The sequence below is a fragment of the Amblyomma mixtum genome, chromosome 5, assembly GCF_055824585.1.
Source record: "Amblyomma mixtum isolate Tamu chromosome 5, ASM5582458v1, whole genome shotgun sequence".
Classification (NCBI taxonomy): Eukaryota; Metazoa; Arthropoda; class Arachnida; order Ixodida; family Ixodidae; genus Amblyomma; species Amblyomma mixtum.
This window is the reverse complement of record NC_143016.1, coordinates 59,691,960-59,719,733: the sequence shown is the minus strand read 5'-3', so window position 1 is coordinate 59,719,733 and position 27,774 is coordinate 59,691,960. Positions and strand designations below refer to the sequence as shown.

The 27,774-nt window shown below is 48.1% G+C and overlaps 3 protein-coding genes and 2 non-coding genes across 8 annotated transcripts; 2 read left to right on the top strand and 3 right to left on the bottom strand.

The window, feature by feature from the left end:
* Positions 1 to 712: 712 nt before the first annotated feature.
* LOC149342342 (thialysine N-epsilon-acetyltransferase-like) lies at positions 713 to 18,524 on the bottom strand. 4 transcript variants are annotated; one of them, XM_089544637.1, is made up of 6 exons: positions 18,370 to 18,524; positions 17,915 to 18,095; positions 3,306 to 3,354; positions 2,414 to 2,485; positions 2,179 to 2,324; positions 713 to 971 (listed from the first exon to the last, which is right to left on the bottom strand). In XM_089544637.1, the coding sequence occupies exons 2-6, from the start codon at positions 17,921 to 17,923 to the stop codon at positions 801 to 803; spliced, it is 447 nt and encodes a 148-aa protein (XP_089400763.1). In that variant the 5' UTR covers positions 17,924 to 18,095; positions 18,370 to 18,524; the 3' UTR covers positions 713 to 800. The 4 variants fall into 4 exon arrangements, with proteins under 4 accessions (XP_089400763.1, XP_089400762.1, XP_089400761.1 ...); XM_089544636.1 differs by having other exon boundaries at positions 17,915 to 18,524; XM_089544635.1 differs by lacking the exons at positions 17,915 to 18,095; positions 18,370 to 18,524 and adding an exon at positions 4,271 to 4,428.
* On the top strand, positions 8,285 to 25,867 carry LOC149342341 (alkaline phosphatase-like). The gene is made up of 10 exons (XM_089544639.1): positions 8,285 to 8,408; positions 8,923 to 9,146; positions 15,337 to 15,517; positions 17,072 to 17,244; positions 17,944 to 18,145; positions 18,291 to 18,428; positions 21,362 to 21,553; positions 22,571 to 22,666; positions 23,637 to 23,781; positions 25,691 to 25,867. Exons 1-10 carry the CDS (start codon positions 8,285 to 8,287, stop codon positions 25,839 to 25,841), a joined length of 1,626 nt encoding a protein of 541 aa, XP_089400765.1. The 3' UTR covers positions 25,842 to 25,867.
* On the top strand, positions 11,633 to 11,704 carry TRNAP-AGG (transfer RNA proline (anticodon AGG)). The gene has a single exon. It is a non-coding gene; the product is annotated as a tRNA-Pro (tRNA).
* Positions 13,710 to 13,781, bottom strand: TRNAP-AGG (transfer RNA proline (anticodon AGG)). The gene has a single exon. It is a non-coding gene; the product is annotated as a tRNA-Pro (tRNA).
* Positions 25,868 to 26,592: 725 nt separating the features above from the next.
* Positions 26,593 to 27,709, bottom strand: cyp33 (peptidylprolyl isomerase cyclophilin-33). Its single transcript, XM_089544633.1, has one exon. It carries the CDS (start codon positions 27,575 to 27,577, stop codon positions 26,660 to 26,662), a length of 918 nt encoding a protein of 305 aa, XP_089400759.1. The 5' UTR covers positions 27,578 to 27,709; the 3' UTR covers positions 26,593 to 26,659.
* Positions 27,710 to 27,774: the final 65 nt, after the last annotated feature.

The following is a 27,774-nucleotide window of genomic DNA, read 5'->3' as shown; positions in this document are numbered from 1 at the left end:
CGTAACTCGTCGAAATAGCCAAAATTTGTTTGGCCACAGCCACAGAATTTTCGAAATTCTAAAGATTGATATGGATAGTCATTACGGTGGGTTACACGACTCTCAGTAACTAAGGACCCTGACGCTAATAGTTAAAAAGTCAACTATTCAATATTAGTTAAACATCCTGCTGGTTAGCACTTCTTAGCTGTATTCTGATGTACTCTGAACACAGCTGACAATGCTATGGTGAAAAAAGCGCTCTTCCAACTCAAAAAGCCTATTTTATAAAAAAAGTTCTGTAAAGTCTTAGGTAGCTTTTGTAGCCTAAGCTACAGTTTAGGCTGTAGCTTTCCCGTGCTCGTTCATTGAATCGGCATTCTTTTTCGTTTTCATCGTTTAACCGAGCACACGGCACTAAACCTACAAGTGTGTCATTCAGTGTCGTCACAGTTAACCTCCGTGCCTTTCCTCCTTGCACCTCTCTTTCTCTCTCCCTTCTTTAACTCCCCCCTTCATCTCTCTCTCTTTTTTTTTTTTTTACGCGTGGTCGAGGTGTACAGAGAGAAGTGAGACAGCTACTGCGTCCTTCCTCCTCGAAATCAATTTTTCTTTTTCAATCTCCTTGCGTCTCTCACTCCTTCGTGGTGCTGCGCTGTACGAAAACTGGGGTATGTGTCGTTAAAAAAAAACTATCCTACTAAAACAAAGGAAGAAATTTCGGTCATTCTCCACAAATGGATAGTTTATTCCTACTGAACCTACTGCCAAGTAGCCCAGGTAAGAGAAACGCGTTGGGCCTAACAGCCCGCGCTTTTCTTCTACGCCTGGCCGGCAAGTCTGAGCATGTCGTCGTGGGCGAGCTGGTAGTAGCAACATTCATCCTGGACCGCTATGTTGCATGCGCCGTGCTTCGTCAGGAAGGAGATGAGAGCCGTGTTCGCCAGCTGCGGGCAACACTCAATGCGCGGGCAGCCCTGTTGCTGGCAAACCTGCACGGGATTAAGGCACGACGGAAACTTGTAGTGCTTTTTATGCGTGCATAGAAAGAAAAAATACTACGAGCGCAGCCATCAGGATTTAATAGGGTCGGAAACCAATTCGATTATACAGTGTGTTAAAAATTAGTCTTCACGGATTGAAAAGAAAAAATACTGTGAGCAGTACACAAATGTCCTTTTTGTAAATGGATTATGCGGCCAGGCGGACACTAACAGGATCAAAAATTGTCATCGTAACCAAATTTCGAAAACCGAATCAATTATACTCCTGTTTGATTATTCCAACGAGTCAAACAGATATATGCTCAAAATTATTCGAAACGAACCAAATACGTTCTGAAGTTTTCGAATAATTTTAGAATAATTGGCGCGAAGTTCGAATAACGCCCATCGTATCTTTATTCCACGGCTATTACAAAAGCAGGGACCGTACACACGCTGCGTATAATGCTGTTGCGATCGGTATGCGCGGGATGGAGGGTTCAGCGCCGCGGTGCGGTCCGTTAGGGCCCATGCCTAACCTCGTAGGCCATGCCTCATATACGTAGTAGCCATCGCCCGTCCCATGCACTGAGATGTGGCACTAGTTTATTATCTAATTCTGTCATTAACAGCAAAAAGTACTTTTACTATGCACATAAACATGACAATTATAGAGTTAGTGCATGACTGTGTTGTGACCCGCAAATGGAAATCATGCAGTATTGCGTCTTTAAACAGATATGGCTACTACAGCGAAAGCAGCGCGCTTCGCTGTTTCCCACGATTGCTCATTGAATATTCGCATAAGCAGCGAATATTCGTAAAAATGCTGGTTCGTATTCAGTTCTGTTCTCTCATTGTTTAATTCGTATTCGATTGAGTTTTAGCTAAACTATTCGAATTCGATTTGATAACAAGTATTCGTATTCGACTTGGTTTGGGAAAGTACTATTCGCACGCACCTAGTTACCCATGATGTTCTAGGAAATGCGATTTTATACTGTCGCATTTTGACGATTTTATTTAACCGGGGCTTATGATGCGCTCTGTGATGCGATGCGATGTGCCAGTTGTCGCATTCGTGCAAGCATGGCTATTGGCACACTGCTCCTCCTTTCAAGCAACAAGAAATTTAAAACGTGTAAAATGTAAAAGTGTGCTGTAAGAAACACCTCTGACGCTTTTCACGCGTGTGTTCAAGAAGCCACGTATTCACCTTCACGACAGTCCTGAGCAGGTCGGTTCCAACGCCTTGTCTTCTCCGTTCCGGAACAACGTACAAATCGCCAAGCCGAAGGCTCTTGCCTTCCCATGTTGAGTAGGCCCTCGACACCATAGCGTAGCCTATTATTCTGGAAGCACCTGCATGCGATAGCCACAGTTCGTGTTTAACACCAAAAGAGCGATTTCGATACATATATAGTGCATCTCATTGGTGGCCTCTCTTTTACCAGCAGCATCATCGTCCTCAGCGAGGAATGAGATTAAGAGCGGATCTTCACCGAAGCCGTTCTCCTCGAGACCTGCAATCCAGCAAACGAAGAAATCTTTATGAATCTGAAAACAGACTTTTATTTTTGTAACAAACTTGTATCCCTGCAATTTAAAAGTTTTTGTGCGTTTCGGATACAAACGCTCGCTTGCATACGAAAAAAAAAAATTACGAGCGGTCAATAAGGTGATAAGAAATTTGAGTGTATGGTCTAGGATCTAAGCAGAGAGTAAATAAATATGCATAATTCCCAGTAGGGACAGAGAGAAAGAGAGAGAGAATAAACTTCACTGCTCTAAACATCAGCCTTGAAGCTCTAGGAGGTGCTTTGTCCAGCGGGCGCTCAAGACAGCGACACTTCGATCAAGGCAGCGACACTCTCTTGCAAGTGGGTATGTACTGTGCTTTGGCTCTATCCACCCCAGCCCCCTTCCACCTCCATAAAAAAAAGAACAGAAAATGAGAAAGCGGCTTTTGTTTTCTTTCTTTTTGGTTCGAGCGATTCTCATGCTCATGGCGTATTTTCTCTAGAAATATCATTGACCGCACCTGATATAAAATAATGTGATAAATGCTCCGCAACGAGAATAAACTCAACCAACTTCGCGCCATTTTACTTTTTTTTTTTTGTACAGAAAGCAGATTTGTAAAGCAGGAACTCACGGCTGCAGGATCTAAGGTGATTTTGGAGCAGCATTCTAGTTCCGTACTGGGAAACAAAACTTTGCGTTGTTCCTGACCAGAAGTTTCGATCCACCACAAAAATCAAGTTAATAATTGCAATCTTTTAGCACCGCTTTACACTATGCGCACATTGTACAGTGGCTTAAAAGAAAAAAGTAAACGCTTACGCGATGTAATGATGTCTACGTCCGTGAATGCAATGTCCGAACGATCTCTCTGCAATAGGATGAAAAGCAACAAAATTTTGCTACTTGCTTGATTACTTTACGGGAAGACATATAAAAGCAAGACCGCACGAGAGTGAGCAATGCAGGAAATATTAGAGGTGTAAGGAAAGTGACACATCAAGCGAACTACACAAGAACGAGCACACTGGAGGATGCATGAGCGGGAACCATCACCCGGCACTCGAGGGTGGTGTGAGAAATCTGGTGCGGAGCGTATGTTAGCTCTCAGCATATTCTCACCTGAGGGCTACAAACTTAAATAGGTACTATCTTTCTCCAGCGCCGCCGCCGAGAGCCAAGACCTTTCGGCCGTCGTCTGGGCGGATAGCCCTTTAGCTGCCCTCTTTCTTTTGGACATTAGAAGTTTTCCTGTCCTGTCCTAGCCTATCCTATCCGTTAGTTTCAGTTTCGGCGGAAGGCACGCAGCGACCTCGCACGGAGACAAGAAAAATTTAGGACGGGCGGGAAGCCAAAGACTTACAGAACTAGTAGAATACATCTTACCGACCGAAGAGATGTGTGGTACAGAAATTGATTGGATAATAGGCTTTCTTAGCATACCGGAGTCGTATTAGCGTAGACGTGTACCGGACCACTGGACGCCGGCTGCGCACGCGCAGTAGCCGCGCCTGGCCCCACCCATGTCACTGCGCGTGCGCACGAGGCGTCCAGTGGTCCGGTACACGTCTGCGCTTATAAAACTCCGGTATACTAAAAACTTCTAATAGACATTATGCAGGGACAGCTTTCCTATTGCTGGCAACCAAACTTTCTTTCTGCAAACCTAGTGCTAATTTTAAATTTCGCGCCTTTACTTCCCACGTGCTTGTGGTCGAACTGTTTGTTTCCTACATGGAGGTCGCAGCGCTCTACCGCCACAGAACAGCACTTTCAAACGAGTTTACCATGATCTCGGCAATCTTCTGGCAGTCTTTGACTTGCGCTTTGCGTATTCGGGTCATCATAGGAAGTGGTGGTCTCTCCTCTTTTTTCCAGAAATTGCGCGAAGAGGCAAGCAGCAGCGAACAACGAGGAAGGGACAATGCTTTTGTGGCGGCGTCCGCAACGCACCGCGCGCCATCTAACGACAAGATGGCAATGCTTTTCTCAAGTCTCTCCACCGAGCGCAGCGAAGCCTGCTGAGGGCTGTTTACGCCAGCGCTGCCACGTGCGCTAACGACGGGCGCCTCCAACACGCGCCGCGCGCTGCTCCCTGGATCGCTTCCAGGGTCATTCAACGCCTCGAACGATATCATGGCGCCGCAAGCGCCGGACGCTGCATGTGCCGCTGCACACCCCATTTGAGGCACCTGGGTGGTGCACAGACTGTCTTTCGGTGGCACTGAACAAGAGCAAGAACAGTAGAAGCGATTGGTTTCGCGAGCGCCATAATGCTGCCATAGCCTTTTTTACGGTCTCAGCTCGACGAATCGTCAGTCGCTAGTTTTGCTTCCCTAGAACGCATACTTCTGTGTACAACGTGATAGAAAATAATTTAGCATAAAAGTGCGAATTTTTCCGGTTAGAACGATGCTGTCAGAAAAACCCGTCAAGAAACAGAAAAAAAAAACTGTGCTTGTGATGCATATTTATTTATTTATTTATTTATTATTTGAACATACTGTTTGTCCCTTCTTGGGGCTGTTACAGGAGTGGATTTATAAACAATAAGATGCAAGTTAAGAACACAATGATACAAAAGCCAGCAATCAGGTTTAAAAGAAAAGAAATCAGCATTCATATGCGGAATCACATCTAGTGAAAAACAGAAGACGGAAGATAGCCAACTCTGGCTCTCAAAACATGTGTTCAAACACGTCTCAAAGGATTCCTTAATACAATCATACACTTGGTACATGATCGAGTGAGCAAAAAAAAACAACAAAAAACATAAGACCAATACAGACTGTGGATGGTCATCAAATCTGGCTTGACGACAAAACTGATGAGGCTACAAGATCCATGAATTTTTCCAAGGAATGCTGCGCAGTTATAGATTTATCTAGGGCGTTCCATTAATAACTGAATGCTCGTAATTTAATTTGTTCCCTTTCATGTCGCACATAGCGGTACATCGGTTTCATATAATACGCGATTCTGTAGCGTGCTGTACCAATGAGGTCGAAAACAATGACCTCGTCGAAGGTCTGAGCTGATTCGTGAACACAAGGTTTTACGTCCTAACGCAGTATTCGGAAGCCAACCTCGGAAGAACCTCTGGTGGTCGAAATTTCCGGAGCCCTTCCTTACGGCATCCCTCATGGTCTGAGTCGCCTAGGGACGTTAAACCACCATAAACCAAGCCAAACCAAACTTCAAATCTCGATGGGGGCAAAATAGAGACTTTGTTGTTGTAGAAAGCGTTTTAAGTGTGCGGACTTGAATAAACGATTTGTTAATGGGGCTTTAAACAAATTCTCCACTATCTCCTTTATTTTTTGTTATTTTTTTTCAGCTATTTGCTACTTCGTAAATGGCTGGAAATAGAAATTTGCAGGGCGTAGCAAAGCTGGAAGCCCAGGTCTTTCGCCCTACCTCTAAGCGAAGAAGCGGCCGGGCTGTACCATGCTGTTTCACCGAGTCAGCATTTGTTTTGCATTTCCACAACTCAACAAAGCATACGGAACAGAAACTAGGAGAAAGCTTGGTCTTCAGTGTCATCAAAGTGGACAAAGATAGCCATATCCCATCCTCATGGAGAGTCGCATATGACGTAAGTTATCATTTCAGTGAGGTAAACGCATCTAATCGTGCCATGTCCTTTGTAGCTTTCTTTTGCAGCGGTATGCCTGCGCTTGGATGGACGCTAATGAGTAAACGCTTCCATAGTACAAATATTCTTCACCTTTGGGGATTTCCCTAAAGCACATTAAAGTAACACCGTTGCCGATTCCTCGCCGTGCCACCGTCTAGCCTTCCTGATTAGCTCATTGTTAGAGCGGCTGCTCCGTAGAATTAACCGTTGTTGAACCATAGCTTCTGCACTGGTCAGCACCGCCTCCCTGGAAGAGTGGGTTGGGAAGGGAACGGGGTCCACCCCTGTTTGCAGGTGCGCTGAAAAGGAATCTGAACTCATCTTTTTACTGCGGGAACCCTATATCCTTTGAAATTTCGAAGTATTGTCCTGTGCGGCCGATTTCCCTACTTTAAATCGAATTAAACGTCCCGGCTTCCGCCTTTTTTTTTTTTAACTCACCGCTGAAGGTATAGGAGTAGTCAACCAACCTTTCAGTCAGTCTTGTCGGCTTGCCGCTCTGCCATCGGCGGAGTGATACGTAGCGAAAACAAAGAGTCCACGCGTATTTTTATTTCCCTGAGCCTAATTTGCAGCTATGCAGTCTTTGACTGAATCTATTCATTCTTGGAAACCTAAAAAACAAGCTAAAAGCGAAAGCGAAGCCGCCACGTGACTGCCTGAAAGGCGCTCCGCGCTTTAGTTGACTGCTCCCACCTTCAGCGGTGAGTTCAGAAAAAAGGCGGGAGCCGGGACGTTTAATCCGATTTAAATTAGGTAAATCGGCCGCACAGGACAATAATTCGTAGTTCTTAAGAATGCTCGGAATGTGTAGATCGAGGGAGAGAGAGAAAGCGGCTGGCGGCCTGTTTTGCATATCGCTTTAGACAAGTGCATATATACACAATGAAAAGAAAAGGAACAAAAATACTGCAAACTAGAAACATCACTAATCTCCGGGAGGCGGGAACGAGCTAGGAAGAAAGAAAAAGAAAAGATTCTAAGCGGCTTATAGCCGTTTTGGATTTGGGGAGGCTGGAAGCTTTCATCACTCGTGAAAGTTGCCGGGGGGAGACTGCACTGTGCATCCCATTGTTATTGGGTAGCCTTGGAGATGAGTGGCCAGCTCTTCACGGACCTGTGGTGGGAGGTGACGAGTTCCCCTTTTTCTTCCAGCCTCTTTGTACTGCTGCCGACCTTTTATTTCTCTCCATCTCAGGTTTTAGAAAACACGTTAATGATTCTTACCAAAAATCACAGCGATATTTGCGAAACAACAGATAAGATATGTTTGGACCACCACTGACCAGAATAAAAAAAAAATTGTTGCCTGCATCGATTCCTGCAGTCCCTACATTCTAGTGCGGGTGTCTCAGATCCCTTGCAATACTGGTGAGGGGTCCGAGATCACCTCGAGACTCCCTGACTTTAAGTACTGCCTGGTGGATCGGCGCACTCCCAGGTAAGAGAAAGCTCCTTTAGTAATTGCAGCTCATATGGTTAATTCAGGGGCGATCAGGGACTAGATATATAGGTTCTTTCCCAATTCAGTCATCTTATCGCCTGGTTGCCGCCTCAAGCGACTCCTGGTGTCCACTGTCACCGGGTTGCAGCGGACGACGCCGACAGGACCGAAAGATGGTAACCGTTAAACGTTTCTCTGAAATCTCGACATAGTTCTTTCGCAATTCATCATCGTCAGCTGCGTCCACTGCAAGACAAAGGCCTCGGGCTCACTGTTCTAGAATTAGGCGCCATGTCCTGCGCCCTATCCCTGTAAGCTTCCTAGTCTGGTCCTAGCTGCGGAACCCACTCCGATATTAGTTGCAAAGGCATAATTGGTCTTGAAAAAAATAACGCCTTTAAATTGAGTTCGGTGATATTCGAAGAACTAAAGCTATGCCGTTGAAAGGATAGTCTCAAAAGAAAGGCATCCATTATGCTATTTCGTTTTCTTCTTGTTATTTTTGTGACTAGTTACCTGCAAACTCGGAAAAATATGGCTTGCAGATTATCCAGTACAAGCCTTTCGATCCCGAACCGGCATCGCACGAGTATTGCGTAGGATGTGGCATTATACGGGTGGATATCTGCGCCACTTGCGAACTCATTCCCTTTTGCGGCTACGTGGCCGAGGAAGAGGAAGAGGAGGAAGTGACCAGGCGGGGCAGGAGGAGGAGGGGCCATGGCCGACGCCCCCGTCCACCGGGCGGTCGTCGTCGCGCTGCTCGCCGCCGCCGCCGTCATCACCGCGGCCTGGGCGGCCGCCGCCACGGCACGCTTCCCCAACCCGACGGCGCAGCAAGAGAGTGAGTGAACCCATTACCCGATGCCAGGGAGACGCCTGCCTGTAGTATCGAGACAACCGTCAGCTTAGGGAACAAACTCCAGTCCGGCAGGCAATGAACGCAAGCCGAGTGCCTTTGCACAAGTTGCTTGCACCAACCTGCCATTGCCCGCCATGTTGGTGGACTAGGAGAACGGTGGAAGTCTCTTCGTTCGTCTAATTCGCTTGTCCCATCTGCCATGAGTAAGTCATGATAGTCTCGCGTGTACTACGACCATCTCATTTCCTTGATAGACGAAAGCCTTTTTCAAAGACTTTCTCCGTTCCTTGCCGCTCGTTCAAGCAATCGGCAGTGCTGTAGCTGTCCAGTGGTCTACGTTCGTCAGCGCAAGAAGTTGACCTAGATGCTTTTCCATCTCTACAAAATTAGCGCCAATAAGCCAGAACGGCGCTCGTCTCTCCTGTTCAGCCATGCCGTTTTCTGACGCTAATTTTGTAGATAGTGATTCCTCGCTGTGGTCGTCGTGTGTGCGCAGAGGATCCGGAGTTCTGGTACCGGTACAACCGCAAGGCCCTCGAGATGCGGCTGAACACCGAGAAGCGCGAGGGGCGCGCGCAGAACGTGATCCTGTTCATCGGCGACGGCATGGGGATCTCGACCATCACCGCCGCGCGCGTCTTCAAGGGACAGCTGGCCGGCAAAACCGGCGAGGCCTCCGCCCTGATCTTCGAGAAATTCCCGCACGCCTCTTTTTCCAAGGTGAGGCGAGCATCAATCAATCAATCGATCAATCAATCAATCAATCAATCAATCAATCAATCAATCAATCAATCAATCAATCAATCAATCAATCGTAGATTGCAAACGCTAACGTATGCATGTACCCAACCGTCAGCGAGTCCGCGACAGCTTTTCAGTATTTTTGAAAGCACTGCCTTCAGCATCGCGATATCTGGAAACTGAAAAGAAAAAAAAATTACCGACGATTACGTTACTTCCTAATGCGAAATTTGAGCGCAGCAAATAAGCTGTTTCACCTTTTCGATAGATTGAGGCAAAGAAATCGAGCAACACATGTATGCGCTATCACAGAATTTTTTTTTTATTTTTCACACGTATTCCTTTAACAAAGACTCCACTAACAGTTCTTGACAGTCATGAAGGAAGCTTTGGTTTGGTTTGGTTTATGGGGTTTAACGTCCCAAAGCGACTAAGGCTATGAGAGACGCCGTAGTGGAGGACTCCGGAAATTTCGACCACCTGGGGTTCTTTAACGTGCACTGACATCGCACAGCACACGGGCCTCTAAACTTTCTCCTCCAAAGAAATTCAACCGCCGCGGCCGGGATCGAACCCGCGTCTTTCGGGTCAGCAGCCGAGCACCATAGCCACTGAGCCACCGCGGCGGCTAGTCATGAAGGAAGCTTTGTGGTCGGAGAAATAGACTGATATATGTTCGACTTGGTACACCAATGCTTGATTCTCAAAGACGAGATCTATACAAGTGCCTCGCGAGGTTGTCACAGCCGTGGGACGCGTTACGAGCGAGAGGAACGGGATGTTCTCCCGCAGAAGTGTTAGGAAATTGCTGTTTGTCTTTATGTCAATATTAAAGTCCCTCACTACTAACATCGGTGTGGATCGATGGACGGTTAATGCGAGTTGCAGGAAGTGCACGACGTCTTTCGTGAGTGCGGTAGGGGCGAAGTAGGCAGCTACTACCAGCAAGCCGTTGGGCAACTTTGCGGCGCACAGTTCGCCAACTTCATGTGACGTGCCAGACATTTCGACTGGTATTGCAGAGAGACCTGTGCGCAAATAGATAGCGACTCCCGCCGCTCTGTTGTGGTCTCTGCGAGCACCACAGCAGTATAGGAAATCTATGATTTCGAGAGGCTCTTCGGGATCCATCCAGGTTTCAGCAAAGCAAAGTACAGAGGAATGGCGCAGAATGTGATCGTGGTGTACGTCCTTGGCATGTGCGGCAAGGGAGCGTACGTTAAGAATGTGGTTGTGAATGATGAATCAAGTGCTGCCAGCGAATGACGCGTCCATCGGCTGTCTGCGTGTCACTGATGTGTGGTTAACATTAAGAGTGGAACGCGACAGCGTCTTGCAACGCTGCCAGGGAGTCCACAGAACGCCATCGCCAATTCTGCTGTACGCCTTGCTGGACGGTAAATTTATTTTTTGAGGAAAGGAAATGTATCTCTCTCGCATATCTGGGTGGACACCTGCACCTCGCCGTAAAGGAAAGGGGGAAGATTGGAGTGAACGAAGACGCCGTATTAGCTAGACGCGCCTTTGTTCATTCCAAACCATTCAGCTGGCATTACGGAGTGGCTAGCGTGCTCGTATCGCACTCCGGAGACCCTGGTTCGATTCCCCAACTCGACCAATTTCGTTCTCTGTTTTATTGATTTATGCGGTCTACCTAGAAAGGTTAATTAGGCTATTTCATATTTATATTATTGTATTTCTATCCATCGTGTTCTGTCATTAACCTGTCAATTGTTGGAACTGTCTAGGATGTTCGACACAACGTATATGAAACGAGCAACGTGTTACTGAGTGGGGAAGTGCGTGGTGGTGGAGGGAACGCGGCTTCGTACTTATCTGTTTTTTTTCAGCAGCGTCTCCTTCCGCGGACGCTGTTGTCGCTGCGGCGCGCGTCTTTCTTTTCTTTTCTTCTGACCTCTTCATTCTCCTCTATATTAATTAGGCTAATTGATTAATTAAGCAATTAACTGAACTCAGTCCAACTTAGTTGCAGCATCAATATACGATCCCTTTGATTGGTTGCATGGTTACTAGCCAAAGTACAATTGGCCCCATTTGAAATTCGCGCACTGTGACGTCACGAGCATTTCGACCAATTGAAAAGCGTGACATTGGGGGCGGAGCTGGTTACGAGGCCGACGCCGACGCGAAACCCAGGAACGGACGCCAAAGAGCTGCGCTCTAAAAAAAACGACGCATTCCCCACGCGTTTGCCCTCCTGGGGGGCCTTCGCGCCATTTTCTCGCCAATCTCGTGCTTACATCTTTGTGTGAACTCAAGTACAGTGCAGATGACAGAGCTGCTTAGAGCTGTTCTAACCGTTGTATACAAATACCGGAGAGGTAGAGCCGATGTAATTGTGCTCAGGAGGCAAAGCGCCAATGATGCCTTCGTTTCCCTCTCAAGACCTATTGGCCGCGTGCCCTACTGACGCCTGACTGTGCACGGCGCGTTGCGTGCTCGTCGGCTCGTTGGTCTAGGGGTATGATTCTCGCTTAGGGTGCGAGAGGTCCCGGGTTCAAATCCCGGACGAGCCCAGTTTTTTTTTTTTTTTTCGTAAACTTGGCTTTGAGTGTGTTAAGCACGTAAAAAAAAATCACTTCATAACACGTCGTTTTAAAAGGCGTCAACAGCTGCCATATTCTTCGTGTTCAGATCGCCGATCGTTGACGCAGCTGGCGATAAGGCTGTTTGCATTTCTTGCGACCATCTGGGCAAATACGTGTTGACTATTCTTTGTATGTGCCGTCAGTATTAGTACTACGCCAAATAATTTGCCGGCGCTGGAATGGAGCCACAATATTAGAAAGATCTGCGGACTAAGGGCAGGCGTTGCTCAGACAATTGCACCACATTCGTGGAGCAAATTCCATACATTGGTACAGGAATTAGCGCGGTCCTGATTGTCTAGAGGCAGTTATGGCTTCCACGTTAGAGTAAATAAACTGTATGGCATCGTGTCAGATTACAGTGAAATTCAAATGGCGGAATTTTTCTAGTAAAATGGGTGCTTTGATCGCGTGTGTGTGCGTGCGTGTGTGCGCGCGTGTGGGACTATGGAGGACAAAACGTTCTGACTTTAACCCTTTCAGGCAATTTGTACACAACAGGGAACATCTTTGCGAATTCAGAACTTTTTCTGGGTATCTGTAACCGCGAGTAGTGATTTCATTGTGTTAGAGGAATCTATAGCACTCTTTAATCCTAATAGGATGCTTCCTTATGCGGACTAGCAAATCGCAATAAATAATATATTCAGAAAAACGAGCCTGGTAGCACGTCCTCCACCATTTTCATGCATAAACGTTTTCTCACCCGTAATAATATAATTTTTTTTCCCTGAGTTTCTATAGAGTCATGTCCATCTCGCATATCAACACTATGGAACCCCTGGTCTACAATTTCCATCCGTTGTGACAATTTATTGAGATAACCAATTACAGGGTCAGTTTTTCGTTGCAAAACAGAATAGTTCCCTTTCTTTAGACTATTTAGACCAAAAAAAAATGAAAATTTCTGCAGAGAAATGGCGAACGGAACCTTCTTAACAAAGAGACAACGCAAGAGACAATGGTACCAAATGTGGAGACATATTTCAAAACTGCTGTGTTGGCAACTGCAGAGTTACTTCACTTGATTAAACCGCTAGCTGACAAACTAAAATGCAAATCACACGAGTTTTTATGCTGGGTATACGAATAGCTACGTGCTTTGCGGGCATCTGAACTCGCCCCTCTTGTGTAGACGCCAGTTCCTTGAGATCAGGAGACGATATCTGTTGGAGTCTCTTGTGCGTCGCTTCCACCGACCAGAACCTTTCCGATAAGGTTCTGAGCCCTATTAAAGGGACAATGCGAAAAAAAAAAGGCTAAGTGCTTAAGCTTTGGACGAGATAAGAGGAGATAAAGCCACGCTGTGTACTGAAAGAAGGCCCGCGGTCTCTCGATAGACTATAAAAGAGGCTGTTTTCGTCCTGGTAAGCTTTCACTCTAAAATTAATACGTAATCGCACCACGTGCTCGAACACATGCAGCAAGGAAAGGTGTCTGTCCAATAAACACCGAGGACTAGCCCTTTTGTGATGATGTTCATCACTTCAAATCATAACCTGTGACGTGTGTAATAACGCTCAACTGCCTGTAAAACTAGTCGTTTAATGTTGTTTGTACTGACTAATAACGGGCTGGGTTAATGACACGAAAGTGATAAATGTAGCATTTACCTTGACATCCACGCTCGAGCAAACATGTACAGAAATCCAAGAGAACTTTTGAGCGAACCGATGGATAAATGAAAACATATCAGAGGTATAACCAAAGAGAAATGCATCCCCTGTGTGTAAGGTGAAAGACTGACTGCACGCGCAATCGGATAACAGTGTGTGTCAGTTGGGTCGCTCATTACCTTCGGTCTTCAACAGTGGCAGTAAAATAAAAGCGCGACAGTTCGATTTGCTCAGTTCATGAATATGCCTTGAAAAATATACTTAGTGGCCGCCATCTCAGAGGTTTGGCTCAGAGTGAGAGAGAAAAAAAAGAACAAGGGCTCGTCCGGGATTTGAACCCGGGACCTCTCGCACCCTAAGCGAGAATCATACCCCTAGACCAACGAGCCGGACGGTCAACGTTGCGAACGCGAGTCGGCCGCTTGGACGGAACTGGACACACTCAGTGGGGGTGACCTCAATTTCAGAGTTAGCGTACCGGGCAATCGAAATTACTTGCGGCGAACGGCACAGGCGAAGCGTGAAGAACTCGTTCGCACAACGCGCGTAATTTGAACGCAACAGAAGAAATGTCAGCTTGTAGTCCTGCCCGCTGCACGGTCGTGTCCTGAGCGATGTCAGTGCACATTAAAGACTCACAGATGGTCGAATTTACTCAAAAGCCCGCCACCTATGCCATGCTGGCGCAGGCGATGTTGTCACATGCAATTCCATACTATTCCATATTATTCCAGCGCTCATGTATTTAGCAGTTGTGCACACTGTTTCCGCGCTGCCGCATCAATTGTTCTTATCGTCGCGTTACAAATGCCTATGTTCGGCAATACATGATTTCCCGGGCATAAGAGACCGACCCGCGTAATCTCTCGGTCAATAACTCTTGTTCTTCCTCCTCCCTTTTACCTAGATTTCACTGAGCAAGTAACAATACATGGCCTGCACGTGGCGTCACGAGCTCTATGATTGAGCACCACGCGTTGTCCCCACCAAGCTTTCATTGCACAGATGGCGAAAAGCGCTGCACTTTTGGTCATTCAATATGGCGGTCTCTACGACTTTAGTGCTAGCAATGTCATGCTTCCAACGATTTGCGACTAAATAGCTGGTTAAAAGAGCGGTGTTCAAAATAAACTGCAAAGTCATGCGGCCTTTTGACAACCGCTATATATACGTAGACAGGTGTACCTCAAGATGCTACCATATTTTTTGTTGTCGTATAAACTTTCCTTTTTCTGCACACTGTCAGTAAGCAGTCTCCTTTTTTTTCTTATTTTCTAGACTATTCTTTTTCTTGAAGTTATGCTATAGGCAGCATTTGAGACATAGTCCTCAAAACGTGACTTTAGGGCAATGGAGGGGATGCCAGGAACCCACTGACCCGTCGTTACGCGCTGCTCACGAAGTCGAAGCGGGGAACCGCATATCTCTGAACCGTATGTTGATCGGCGAAAAGGACGAAAATTTTGCAGTCGATTTCGCTCCCAGTGCTCTACTGCCGAATATGCCAGCAGCAATATACATTTAGGGTGCCTCGATGGCTCCTATATGCATTTTGAGGGCAGCGCGCCTGGCACGGTTGCTCGGCGAACTACTCAGCGAGGAGAGACAGAGAGGAGGAGCAGAGGAGGAGAAAGACTAAAGAGAAGTCAAGCACGCGGTACAATTTCACTATTGCCTCCACGTCTTAGTCAGCCATTCAAGGCAATCCAGGTGTGATTAACGAATTACAGATTACGCCATTAGAACTTAGTGATAAGATTGAACTCGACGCAGCTAACTCCTAGGTGCATTTCCTCTGTTCTTCCATTTGAAGTGCGGACAGGAAACACTGGTAAGCAGCCCATATTGAATAGGATAGTAGGTTGTGCCTCAGAAGAGGGCTGGGGCAGAGGATTGCCGTGCCGGGTGAAAAGCGGGGTGTGCGCGGGGGCCCGTGTAGCGCAGGTCTACTGCGTCGACCGCCTGGTTCCGGACTCGGCGTGCTCGGGCACGGCCATCCAGTGCGGCGTCAAGGCCAACTACTACACGCTGGGCGTGTCGGCGCACGTCCTGATGGGCAACTGCAGCCAGGCTTCCAACCCCCGCAACCACCTGAAGTGTCTCTACGAACTCGCCCAGGAAGCCGGTTGGTATATACGAGACGATCGTACGATGAGCGCTCAATGATTATTTTATACCATACGTAAGGACTCGAAAATATGTCGTAACACCGAGTATTGAGTATTTACTCCCTTATTCAAAATCTACTCCACCTTGGGGGATTCCCCTAAATATTTTACCAACACCGAATAACCCCTTCCAACTTCAAAAAATCAATATCTAAGCATCAACCACCTCCGCTTGTAACTCATTCCCGTTTCAACACGCCGTCCTCCAAACTTCCACTACCTTCCAGGCCCCTTGGTAAAAGAAAGAATAACGTTTTGGACAGGCCCCTGTTCCAAGCGTTACCTTGACTTATTGAGTAAAAACCACCTACTGATGTCAAAGACTGCGTCAACGACCGCAGTAATCGCTGGTCTTTGCTGTGTAGCTCTCGAGCACTTCTCGGCTCCCCAAAAGCACTTCGCCGGAGGATGTACACCGTCCTTTCTCGAGGTTTCGAGCGCCACGGACGTCGCAGGCATTCCATTGCACAACCTGGAGAGAACTCGTATCATCGGGGATGAACATTATTCTGATGTGAACTTTCTACAGAGATGGTACAGACTTTGGCGAACATACTTGCAGAGTCTCGGCAGTGCAGTGCTCCTCCAGAGCTTGGGAGCTTCGAGTTGAAAGAGCCTCCTCTACGTGGCTCAGTAGCATGCCCGAGGCCTCTGTATTTTTTAAAAAAGGTGCGCATGCTGGAGCCCCTAGCCTCATTCGCGGTAGCGCGGAACACAACTGACATGCGTCCACGTACGCTGCTCCCGTTTACGTGCATATATGCTGTGTGCAGTCAACCCGTGGGGTTACATTAGTATTCCGAAGTAAGCCAACCCACGTGTACACGTATGATGTGCAGCTTCCCTTCTTTCTCTATGCTTCCTTTTACCTTTTCCTTTATTCGCACGCTCGGCTACTGAGACGGAGTACTCTGATTCGAACCCGGCCGCGGCGGCCGCGTTTCGATGGAGGCGCCCGTTTGCTGTACGATGTCAGTGCCCGTTATTAAAGGACCCCGGGTGGTCGAGACTAGGACACAGACCTCCACCGAGGCACGTCTTTCTCTCTTCCTTATTTCACACCCTCCCTCATCCCTTCGTCCGCAGCGCGATTCATGTCTAGCGAGATATGAGGCAGTTACTGAGTTCTGTCCTTTCTGTGGCGGCCGCGTTTCATTGGAGGCAAAATTCAAGACGCCCATGTGCTCTGACATACCGAGGTGGTAGAAATTAATCCGAAGCCTTCTACTACAGAACTTTTTCTCTGACCCTGCTTTCACTTCTGTCTGCAACCTTTCCCTCACGGCGCGGTTCGAATATCCACCGAGAGTAGGACAGTTATACTGCACGTTCTTTTCTCTCTATATATTTATTTACAACCGTCATAACCAGTTTTTTTTAACACGACTGCGATAGTGATGCTGAGAATCAGGTAAGTTGCGGCTGAGTCGTGGCGTGTTTTTCTGCGGTACCAGACCGTATTCGCTTTCTTTGTCTAAAGCCTATAAGAGACTGCAGTGTTCTCGATGCAGACAAGAGCACGGGCTTCGTGACCACGGCCAGCGTAACGGACGCGACGGTGGCAGCGGGCTACGCACACTCGGCTCACCGCGATTGGGAGAGTAGCGTGGGCGTCAAGAGCGGCGAGAACTGCCTCGACATCGCCCACCAGCTGGTGCACCGGCCGCCTGGGCTCCACCTCCGCGTGAGTCATTTATTACACCTGCTTTTAAAAGAGGCTGTCTACTGTGCCCTTGGTTATCTACCACGTGATCGAGGTTTTGCATGGCTCCGTCGCAGATCTCATGGAAGTACCGTTTTGTAGCTGCAAATTGATGGAGGCACAACATAATGACAGTGTTGGGTTAGTTCGCAAACTGCTATTTGAAAAACGACACAGAAACATGACTGCTCGAAAAAGACATGACTCAGGCGCTAGTTCTTGGGTCACTTTTTGAAATAAACACCGCAAAGGTGCAACAAATGCGCGAGAACAACACAGAGCCTGTGATCTGACAACTCCTTCAGTCCTTTCTTTGCGATTTTGCTTTTCCGAGGGTGTGCCTCCGATGTCACTTGGCTTTGCTTACGTGGGTTTGTAAACGACGTTTACGGTGTAGCTCCCAGACACCTGCACGTCAACGGCCTGCGACTCTTACGTCATGAATGCATAGTTGATCCCATTCCGAACCTCTCGGAGGAGCAGTGGGAGGCTATTCTGCTCAGCGATGATCCTGACCGTCAGCACTGGCTGGTGGGGAGGGCCAGCGCAGCAGCAGCAGCCAGTGGACTACCGGACTAGGCGGCCCACCCACATGTTCTGAGAATATTGAACAAATAAGGATGTTTTTAATCAATCAACAACGGATTACCACCTGGAACATATGTGTCCGTTGACTCACAGTTCATCGCCGGCGGCGGCCGTGAGCATTTCCTGGTTCCCGAGGAGGCTGCGCAGACCGGACAGCCGGGGAAACGGCCGGACAGCCGGAACCTCGTGGAGGAGTGGTCCCACCTCAAGCAGGCAGACCGAATGAACGCTCACGTCTGCACCACCTGGAAGGATATCGATGACCTGGACCCCACGAGGGCAGAGACTGTGCTTGGTGTGTCCCAGTCCCTTCGGTGTGCTATTAGTCATGGTTCTCTAATCAGAGCGTTCGGTCGCAACACATAAAACGCTGAGCCTTGTCTCTTATGGCAGCTAAGGCTTAGCGCATGTCCGCAAATTGATCTGTGCTTTATTTGCAGCACTGCTCGCCAGTGGGGATCTGCCGTATGAAGATCTGGATGACATCCGACAGGGACGCAGTCACTTGGCCCAGCTTACCGAAAAAGCTATCCAGATCTTGAGCAAGAACCCCGATGGCTTTCTGCTCCTCGTCGAAGGTACACGAAGCCATCCATCGCATTTTCGTGTTTGGGCTGGCCTAATGCTCAGCTGGAAGATCATGGGGACTTGGGGTGCAGTTGCAGAGCACCGGACGCGAAATTCGGAGGTCGTGTGTTCGGATCCCACCGGTGGCATGTGGTTGTTTCTTCTGCTGCTTTCTGATCAATTATCTTTCAGTGATTGACTATTTACACTATTCATCTCTAATTAATTAACAACAAATTGGACAAAAATCATGCTCCTCGGTTTCGGTGGCTGTTGGCTTCCGCCAGGTTTCTCTGAAAGTAATCAGTCGTGATCACATCGGCGAATACGATGAATCTGGCAAGCGACAGCCTCTTTCTATCTCTCTCTCTCACACACACGCGCGCGCGCACGCACGCACGCTACACCGTTGATGGGTCTTAAAAGTTCTTTACGTGCCGGCGCACCACTGAGAGCAAAGCAGGAGGTGGTGGTGAGAGGCATGTGTAATCCTGAACATTGTAGCGCTGGAAGACGAGGGACGAAGGAAGGACGAGACACAAAGGGCGCTGATCGCCTCGTCCTTCCTTCGTCCCTCGTCTGCCAGCGCTACAATGTTCAGAATGTCAAAGCAACTTGCCCAGCCACACACTCTGCTCAGGTATGTGTAAGACGGCATTCACACCGAAGGACCTGCGGCCAGTCGCGCGAGACCTGTTGGAGGAAGCGCTGTGTAGAACGAGCCCATTGAAGAGAGCTAGGGTACTTTGGTTCTGTTGAATGGAAGGTTACCTTCAATCAAAGGAGGTGAAGCTTGTCGGTTGCAAAATAATGGCGCATCTCAGATCCATGGAAGGCATGACCGGAGGTCAGACGCTGCCCGAGACGCACTCTCTTGGTGTATCACAGAAATCAGAAGGTGCTGCTGTTGCAGGTAGCACGAAGCTTTGGAAGATCAGCTGTAAAATGCCGCCCCTTACGCATGCACACCGCGAAAAAGTTTTATGCACGGGCGCTTGCCAGCCCTATGGCCACGCTTGCCGGCCCTATGACCGTTTGGGATGCCTTCCACATGCGGCATGTCTGGTCTTGTATCACGAGTTCAGAACCTTAAACGTCTCCAAAAATCTAAAGCAGTAGCCAGCCGACGACAGAGGCAGTCCCCTGAAGCAAGCATTCAATGAATGCTGAAAAGAGTTGAGAAACAGTTCTTCATTTGAAATAAACGAATTAATTGCTACTCCAGCGCGCGTGTGCTTGCGAGAACTTACATGATGGTCGCATTTCGTGGCCGTTTTTAGGTTGATGGGAAGGCCCAGTGGGCGCGCAGAGCCACTTAAACTATAGGAGGTATTCACATGACGTCATCCGCAAGGGGCGCTAGCGGCCGGCGCGGCATTCGCCATGTTGGTGGTCGCGCGCGCGGCCGCCGCAGCCAGCCGCAGCGTTTGAATAGCTGGTGATGGGTGAAATGTGAGTGTATTTCGCGTCTCGCCGCACGTAATTTCTGTCCGACCCGTGCCGCCGCGTGACTGAGTGAATATTCCGTGAACTGTGCGAAGCAGAAAAGAGCGGGCACGCTCAGAAGGTTCTACTTTGTGAAAAGGTCGACCCCTCCGTAGGAATGCGGAGGCACCGGCATGGTGTGCGACGTATAAAGACTGCTGTCGCGCGTTGAATTCACCGGTATCGAGGCCCACCTTGTGCACGGCTTAAGTTTGCTGGCAGGCAAAGGAATTAAAGGATATAAATCTATGAGAGGGTGCAATTACTTGACAAGCGGGTGAGTCCAAGAGCCGTGCTGTGGGTGCCGACGTCCGCGGTGCCGACGGCCGAAGTGCCGTTTTTGAAGAGGTGAGTAATTCGAAGGGTCTGTTCACTTAGCTGTAGCTTAACTTGTCATCTCTACCTGCTGAAAGTGACGTGTTACAACTGAATCTAGCGGAATGGCTGCACACTGCGTTGCTGAGAAAACGGTCTTGTGCATACGAAGCAGCGCTACGTAGCTACAATCAAAACTGCAAAACATTGTCGCTGTGTCTGCCGTTCGTGCTGCGAGCGCATGGCAGTATTTGTTTGGCCGTTCTGTCGGGTAAATAAGGCAGCTATGACGCTTTGCCTTTCTGCTGAAAGACCGTACGTCTGAGAAGCGTCAGCAGTTCGCGGACTACAGCTAGGCGCTTGAATTATCAATTTCTGCGGCGCCAGTTCTGGAATTTCGGTAATTAATCGTGCTGTTTATCCACGATGTGCCCTGCATGACTAGCTGACAGTTATCAACTGATATTAAAAGCTGCAAGTCTTGTACGTTCTTGCGTGCAGCGCAGCCAGCCAGTTTTGCTGCCGAGTTGAGGCAGCTCGGTTATATCACGGCGCAGAATTCTGCTGCAAACTTCATGCACAATACGCGCTCCACAAAGATAAGTGGTCGCTGACGTATTCAACAACGTACAAATATGTTACGAATCACTAACAGTTCAGGCCGGGTACCTCACGGCGCACCGTGACACTGCGCGAGCTGGCCTGAAACGACCGCAAACATGGCGCGCCTGCCGCGACGACGCTCGCGCCGTCTGGTAGCGCGGCCTCAGTGAATACCTCCTATAAAGAGCTCCAGTCAGCGGAACCAATCAACTGCATGAATTAAGTTCATAGTATTCAGCGCAAACGCACAAGGCCAAAGAAAGGAACGGAGAAGGACGGGAAGGAAGACGAACACAGCGCTGACCAAACTTCCGTCGGTCTTGCTGCTTCACTCCTGAGGTGGTGAAACCGTCTTGCGGCAATCCATTCCGGGTAGCGAGCAAAGCATGCCACGCGTAGCCAGTCGGTGTACAACCACACTTGTCTCCACAGTTCAGACCCCGAGCAACTAACTCGAAGTGCGTCAGTTGCACGACATGTCATACGCAGGTGTTCGCGCATGAAGTCTTTTTCTGTACGCATAAAATGGGTGCCTTTGCAGCGGGACAGATCGACAAGGGCCACCACGAGACGTTGGCCCAGCGGTCACTGGCCGAGGTGCTCTCGCTGGACCTGGCCGTCGCTAAGGCGGTCCAGATGACGCGGCCCGACGAGACGCTCATCGTGGTCACCGCCGACCACGGCCACACGTTCGTCATGGGCGGAAAGCCACACCGGGGAGCCAACATTTTCGGTACAGCGAGAGCACGATGTAGTTGCATAGCGCAGGCGTGTGCAGGTCTCACCATAAGAGGGTAAGGGGTGGAGGAGGGGGCAAGTAGTTCATAGTAGCGCCTGTTCATGTGTTTTTGGTAGCAGGAAAGAATATGGGACAAAATTTGCGGCCTCCTCTCCAATGCCTACTAAGCGGGCCACTATACACCCCCCACCCCCCGCCCCCCCTTCCAGACTCCCTGTGTGTACTGGTGTGGGCATGGGGCTCATTGGAGGGGTGCTTATGGAAGGAGAGGTGGCTCCATATCAACCATGCACTTTTTGCACTCCATTCGGGCGGTGTGTAGTGGCTTTTCAATAAAAAAAAATTTCCCGCCTAGAAAGCAAGCAAAAAAATTTCGCAAAATTTTAGTCAAGTGAAATGCGCGCACTCATTTGTGCAGGCTTTTTTGAAAAGATGAGTGAACAGAAAAATTATCCACATTGTGACTGCTACGAGAACAGTGGGTGCTGATGTTGCCATTGCTCTTGGTCACAACCCTTGGCATCCATATAAGCGCAACAATTTGATTCTTCCACAGCAGGCTGCAAGTCATAAACCTACGGAAACAATTCATATGCACATGTGTACAGTTGGTTGTCTGACACCTTACAGTCACAGTTGATCACTTGAGACTATTCCAGGCGCTGCTCATTGAGGTTCTACAGTTGTATGTTATCGGTTTGTATTCTTTTGCCAATAGCGGAACATTTGGCAGAACATTGTTTTTGTCGTGACTAGTGCATACGACCATCGACAAAACAGTGTTGCGACCACCCGAGGGCATTCAGAGTATACCTGTATCTGAAATGACATACAGTATAAAAGACAATCCTTGGATGCCTTACTTAAGTAGGAACTTTGCTGCCGACCACCTGTGCACAGGCCTGCATTTCGTTGTTTCTTGTTTTAGGTAGATGCCGCTAATACATGGCGTGAAATGATGTACTCCATCTGATGAAATTCAACACCAGCAACCGTCTGCGATTGATGCAGGTCTGGACGACAAGCAGGTTCCGAGGACTGTGCTAAATTATGCCGTCGGTCCGGGCCACCATCAGGACTACTCCAACTTGACCCTGGACACGACATGTTTGTACACAATACTGCTACGAGGCGTTGCGATTGTATGCAGCACTGACAAGACGAACATAGAAAACACACACATACGGCGCTCTTTAAACAAAAAGAGTAAATACGCTCAGTATAACGCATGATCTTGTCCATGTCCTCGTCTAGTATGTTCTGTGCATAACACGACAGCCCATACAGGCATAAATAATGTCTAAAGCCAACCATAGTCCACCAGGAAACTTCACTACATTTCCCTCCAATGCGATGCAGCGCTCGAGCTACTTATAAAAACGTTCTTTCTGGTCGAATACTGCTGCGTGCTAGATTCTCAAGGAAAACACTATTCAATGTATCTTTGTAGCAGGAATTAGATGACGCTCAATATGAACATTTGTACAGCAAGCAGCTATATGGCGGAGTAAAAGTAAATGCGTGTGCATTCAGGACAACATGCCATCACTTCCTTGCATAGCATGCACGCACATGCTCAAGCCATACTGGCGGTGCCCGGTGGCATAACGCAGACAAAGGGGGATGGGACAGCCAAAAAACTGGAAGTTAACATCAGAAACAAGCAGATATGTACATGCAAATGTAACATAAAGTACTATTAACAAATAATGCTCAGTGATGAAACTAACAATGAGCCATTATGCAACACTCAGGATAAAATTCATCACTAACGCCGCAAGTATGTTTCGTTAAGGTTTTGGAATAATAACATATAAAATAAGGTCTTATTTTCCTATTCACACAATGCTCTCCTTGAACATTCTACGCAGAAAAAAAAAAGCAGCCAATATAGTTTCCCCGTAGAAAATTGCCCCTTCCTATACCTCTCTTAAATCCTACCTCAGAAAAAAAAAAGTTTTCCGCTGTTTAGCGATAGCTGCACAGTACACTGCACAAAACAGCTGCCACTTCGTTTGTGTTAGGAACACCACCCGCTCGGGAGCCATTGCACCGAACCCCATGCCTCTGTGTGCAGCAAATGCAGACTTCGCCTTCCCGTCCGTGTACCCGGAGAAGGCGGGCACCCACAGTGGCGAGGACGTGGCCGTGTTTGCCTACGGGCCCTATGCCCACCTCTTCAGCGGAGTGCACGAGCAGTCGTACATCTACGAAGTCATCAGGTGCGTTCTGCATCACCAACAGCAGCCTGCAGGCTATCGCGAAAATGATGGCAAACTCTAGTGCACGGCAAAAGAGAACAAAGACTCTACAACATGGAGGAATTCTTTCCTTCCACCATACTCCACAACTCCCAGCTTTTCACTCTTCTCCATGGCTGAGAAGTGACCGCCATAGCTGTACCACATCCCACCACACGCCCGAATGAGTGGATTTGACTCTAGAGTGCGTCCGCTCCCAACTTCATGTGTGGACTGCATGACGTCACAAATAGCATAGCCTCGAAAATGGCCAGTCCACATTCCTCTTGAATATCAGGCCCGCCTGAGCAACAAATTGTCTCCTAGCTGCAGGTGAACCACGGAGTGTTCGGTTACTCCAATTTCTCAATTTCAATGCCAGCTAGATTTGCCGGTTTTGGCAAAGGAAGCCCTGGTCCGCACAGACACTAAAAGCGAGTGTGCACCCCACAGAAGGTGGTATTCTGTGGGAAGTAAGGGAGAGAACTTGTCTCCTACTGATTTGTTCGCGCTGCAGTCGTCTTAGCAGCTCGCGCATGATGTAAGCCACATCGTGACGAGTAACGAGGCGGCCAAGCGGCTCCCATTGTGATGCGAGCAATGTGGCTGCCATTGAAATAAAGGCGGCATCCGTAACACCTTTCAGGCCCGAGAAAGCCCCTCGTACAGGTCCTGCTGTAACACAAAAAGAAAATGGCTGAGGCTTAACTTGGTTAAGCCTGGAGAATGCGAAGCATCATCGTGTCGCGTAATTTGGAGGCGCACAACCACAGCGACGGCGCGAGGTGGGCCCCCGTTTCTCCACTGTCGTGACATCATCGTGTCACGTGGTGTGACGTCATGTATCACGTGATTTGGTGGCGCATAACCACGGTGAAGGGCTGAAGTGGTAGCTAAAGTAGTATGCTTCGCATAAAACGGATGGCTGAAAGGAACCCTCTCCTCATAGCCGATGGCCTCATACCACTATTCCTTGTGCCACTGCTGGATAAATGATGCTCATCGTAACAGTGCAGATTTATCTAGCGATATATATCCTAATCATAAGCCAATGTCACACGGCAGCAAGAGAACTGGGTTCGCTTAGTGTTTGCTGCGGGCTGCCTCGAGGTTGCACATGCTCTCTGCTTTTGTGTACAAAGAGGCCCAGGAGAATGGGCACTGTGTGCAACTGCATCACATCTGCAGCTTAGACAATATTTTATGCAGACCTTGCATGCTAAGCATGCAACACTGTGTTCACTCTTTTCTCTTGAGTGCATACTACTTGATTTTGCAGTTTAATGCTTTGCAAGACAGCAGCTTAGCTGGCAGCAGGAGGTTTCCGCATGGCAACAATGTACTCCATCAGATGCCACAGTGTTCAGTGTTGGGAAGGTCGCAAGCAAAAAATTGTAATGAAGGCCTCTGCTGCATTTGCAGCATGCGTCGGCCGAGTTTTGCGCAAAAGCTGCTGCACCAAAATGCACGTGGACAGCAGTGCACTGTGCCTGCTCCCTAAAGCAATTATGAGATCAGAGGGCAACCACTGTTGCCCGCATAGGTGTGCCATGTGACGTCAAAGTCGGCTTGCTCACAAAGAAAGGCATGGTATATCAATTTCTATAAAATCACATGTAGATAAGTGAAGGCAGGCAGATATGAGAACAGGAAAAACATAATCACACATGGCATTGAGTCTGGTGGGGAGAGGAATTTGTGAAAATTACTGAGAGGGTAGCTGTATTCAGTGCAGAACTGGCTTGAGCTAATAGGAAATGCTTCTGTACTGCAGAAGGCCGAATGTGGATGCGGTTGCTTACGTTTTTGGTTAGCAGCACACTTATTGTTCAGTTCTTTTGTGCCATGACAAGTGCGCCTATAAACCTGCTGTACTTTTTGCATCCTACAGGTATGCTGCTGGCCTGGACGAATCCAGTCGTCCATCAAACCGTCACTCTTTGCTGATGTTGATCAACATGTGGCTGCCGGATCCTGTAAAATATGCCATTGGACTCACAGTCCTCTTTTATAGTTATGTGTTCTTCAAGGCTTTAATGTAGATTTCATTAAACTGTTTGCACAGGCATTCCAAATGATTCTTACTTATCACATACGCCCACATTGCACCCATGGTTATTAAATGCATGGCACTTCACGGTACACGTTAGCAGAAGTTGCACCACAGTCAGCTACAGTGATCCATTTCTCCTAGCATGCAGTTCTGCAAGAATGGCATAATGCAAGATCCATGGAAGTATAAATTCGGAAAAGAAATTACTGATGCTCCAGGCACATGATAGCTATTCTGAAATTATGTGACACCAAGTTCAACGCTTCTCAAGTGCTCGTATTTGACTCTCATCTATATCGCTCCCTTGGTCTGCCACAGTGCCAGCACTGCAGTGACCATTGCACCCTACTAATACTATATGCAGCACGCATGGGCCATAAACAAAACTACTACTTTAAACACTACACTCAAAATCCTAGGCTTAGCATCATTCTAAACAAATCCGGGTTATATGTCTCAGATTGTCATACAGCTTGCACATTGAAAATAAGGAAAAATATTAATCATCAAGATTAAATTTTTACTTGAGCAGTTAAAAAAGATTTAATCTTGTGCCATGCCTTTTATATCACACCTGAAAGTAAACATCTTCGAGGATACTTTCAGTAAGTAATTAGCTGCAGCTCTGCGGACTTCGGACAAGAATAACCGGAGCTGCATCAATAAACGACAGATGTCACTTGCCAGACCCAGAAGTTAGGAGTTAGAACCATTCAGACACATTAGCACATACCATAGCAATGGATATGTATAAATATTGGACATAGATTTAAGTATCATACAAAAAAAGCTTTTATCAAGAGGACACTACGTGTACTCGCCACTGTTGGAAATTACAACTTTTTTGGACACTTTGCCCGACGGTGACCCATACGTTTCCATCTTCTTGACGACTTCCATACCGCTGATGACTTGCCCGAACACAACGTGCTTCCCATCAAGCCACTCCGTCTTCGCTGTAGTCAGGAAAAACTGAGAGTTGTTGGTGTTTGGACCCGAGTTGGCCATGGAAAGCATTCCCGGTCCCGTGTGTTTCAGCTCAAAGTTCTCGTCCGCAAACTTTCGCCCATAAATCGACCTTCCACCGGTCCCGTTGTGGTTGGTGATGTCTCCTCCTTGGCACATAAAGCCGGGAATTATTCGGTGGAAACTGCTTTTGATGAACCCGAAACCTTTCTCGTGCGTACAGAGGCAACGGAAGTTCTCTGCCGTCAAAGGTACGACGTCTTTGTAGAGTATGATGCGGATCCTTCCGATTTCCTGGCCATCCACGCTAATGTCAAGATAGACTTGCGGGTTCGCCGCCTTCTTCGTTTTCTCGGATTCTTTCGCGTCGCTTTCCGCGTCGGCTTCGCCGCCTTCTTTCGAATCTTCGTCGTCTTCTTTGGTGTTAAGAGTCTCGCCGGCATGTTGTCGCAGCCAGCTGTCTTCGGACCACACAGCTCTCGTTGATCCTTCTTTGATTTTCATCGGCTTTGCAATGTTTACGCGAATGGTTCTGCCGAACAGCTCCGAATCGTTCATGTTGTCGATTGCTGCCGCGGCGTCTTCTGCTTGCTCAAATTCCACAAAAGCGAACCCGCGGTGCTTTTGTGTTTCATAGTCAAGGGGAATCTGCACGTCAATCAAGTCGCCGAAAGGAATAAACGCAGCGTGCAGCACCTTTTCGTCGACCTCCTCGGCAAGCCCGCCAACGTAAACCATACGTTTTGATGTAGTAGACATCGCGACCACTGACGACAGTGGTGCTTCCCTTGGAGCAGAACACGCCTGGTCTTTTATAATTGAGTTCGGAGATTAGCAGACTGATTACAGCAAGTCGAAGCACAACACAACGTTACAAGTGCGCTCGAAAGCTTTATGAACGCCAACAAACTTGCGCAAGCGCGCAAGGTTGCCACGTTTGTGTCATTCTGTGGTTC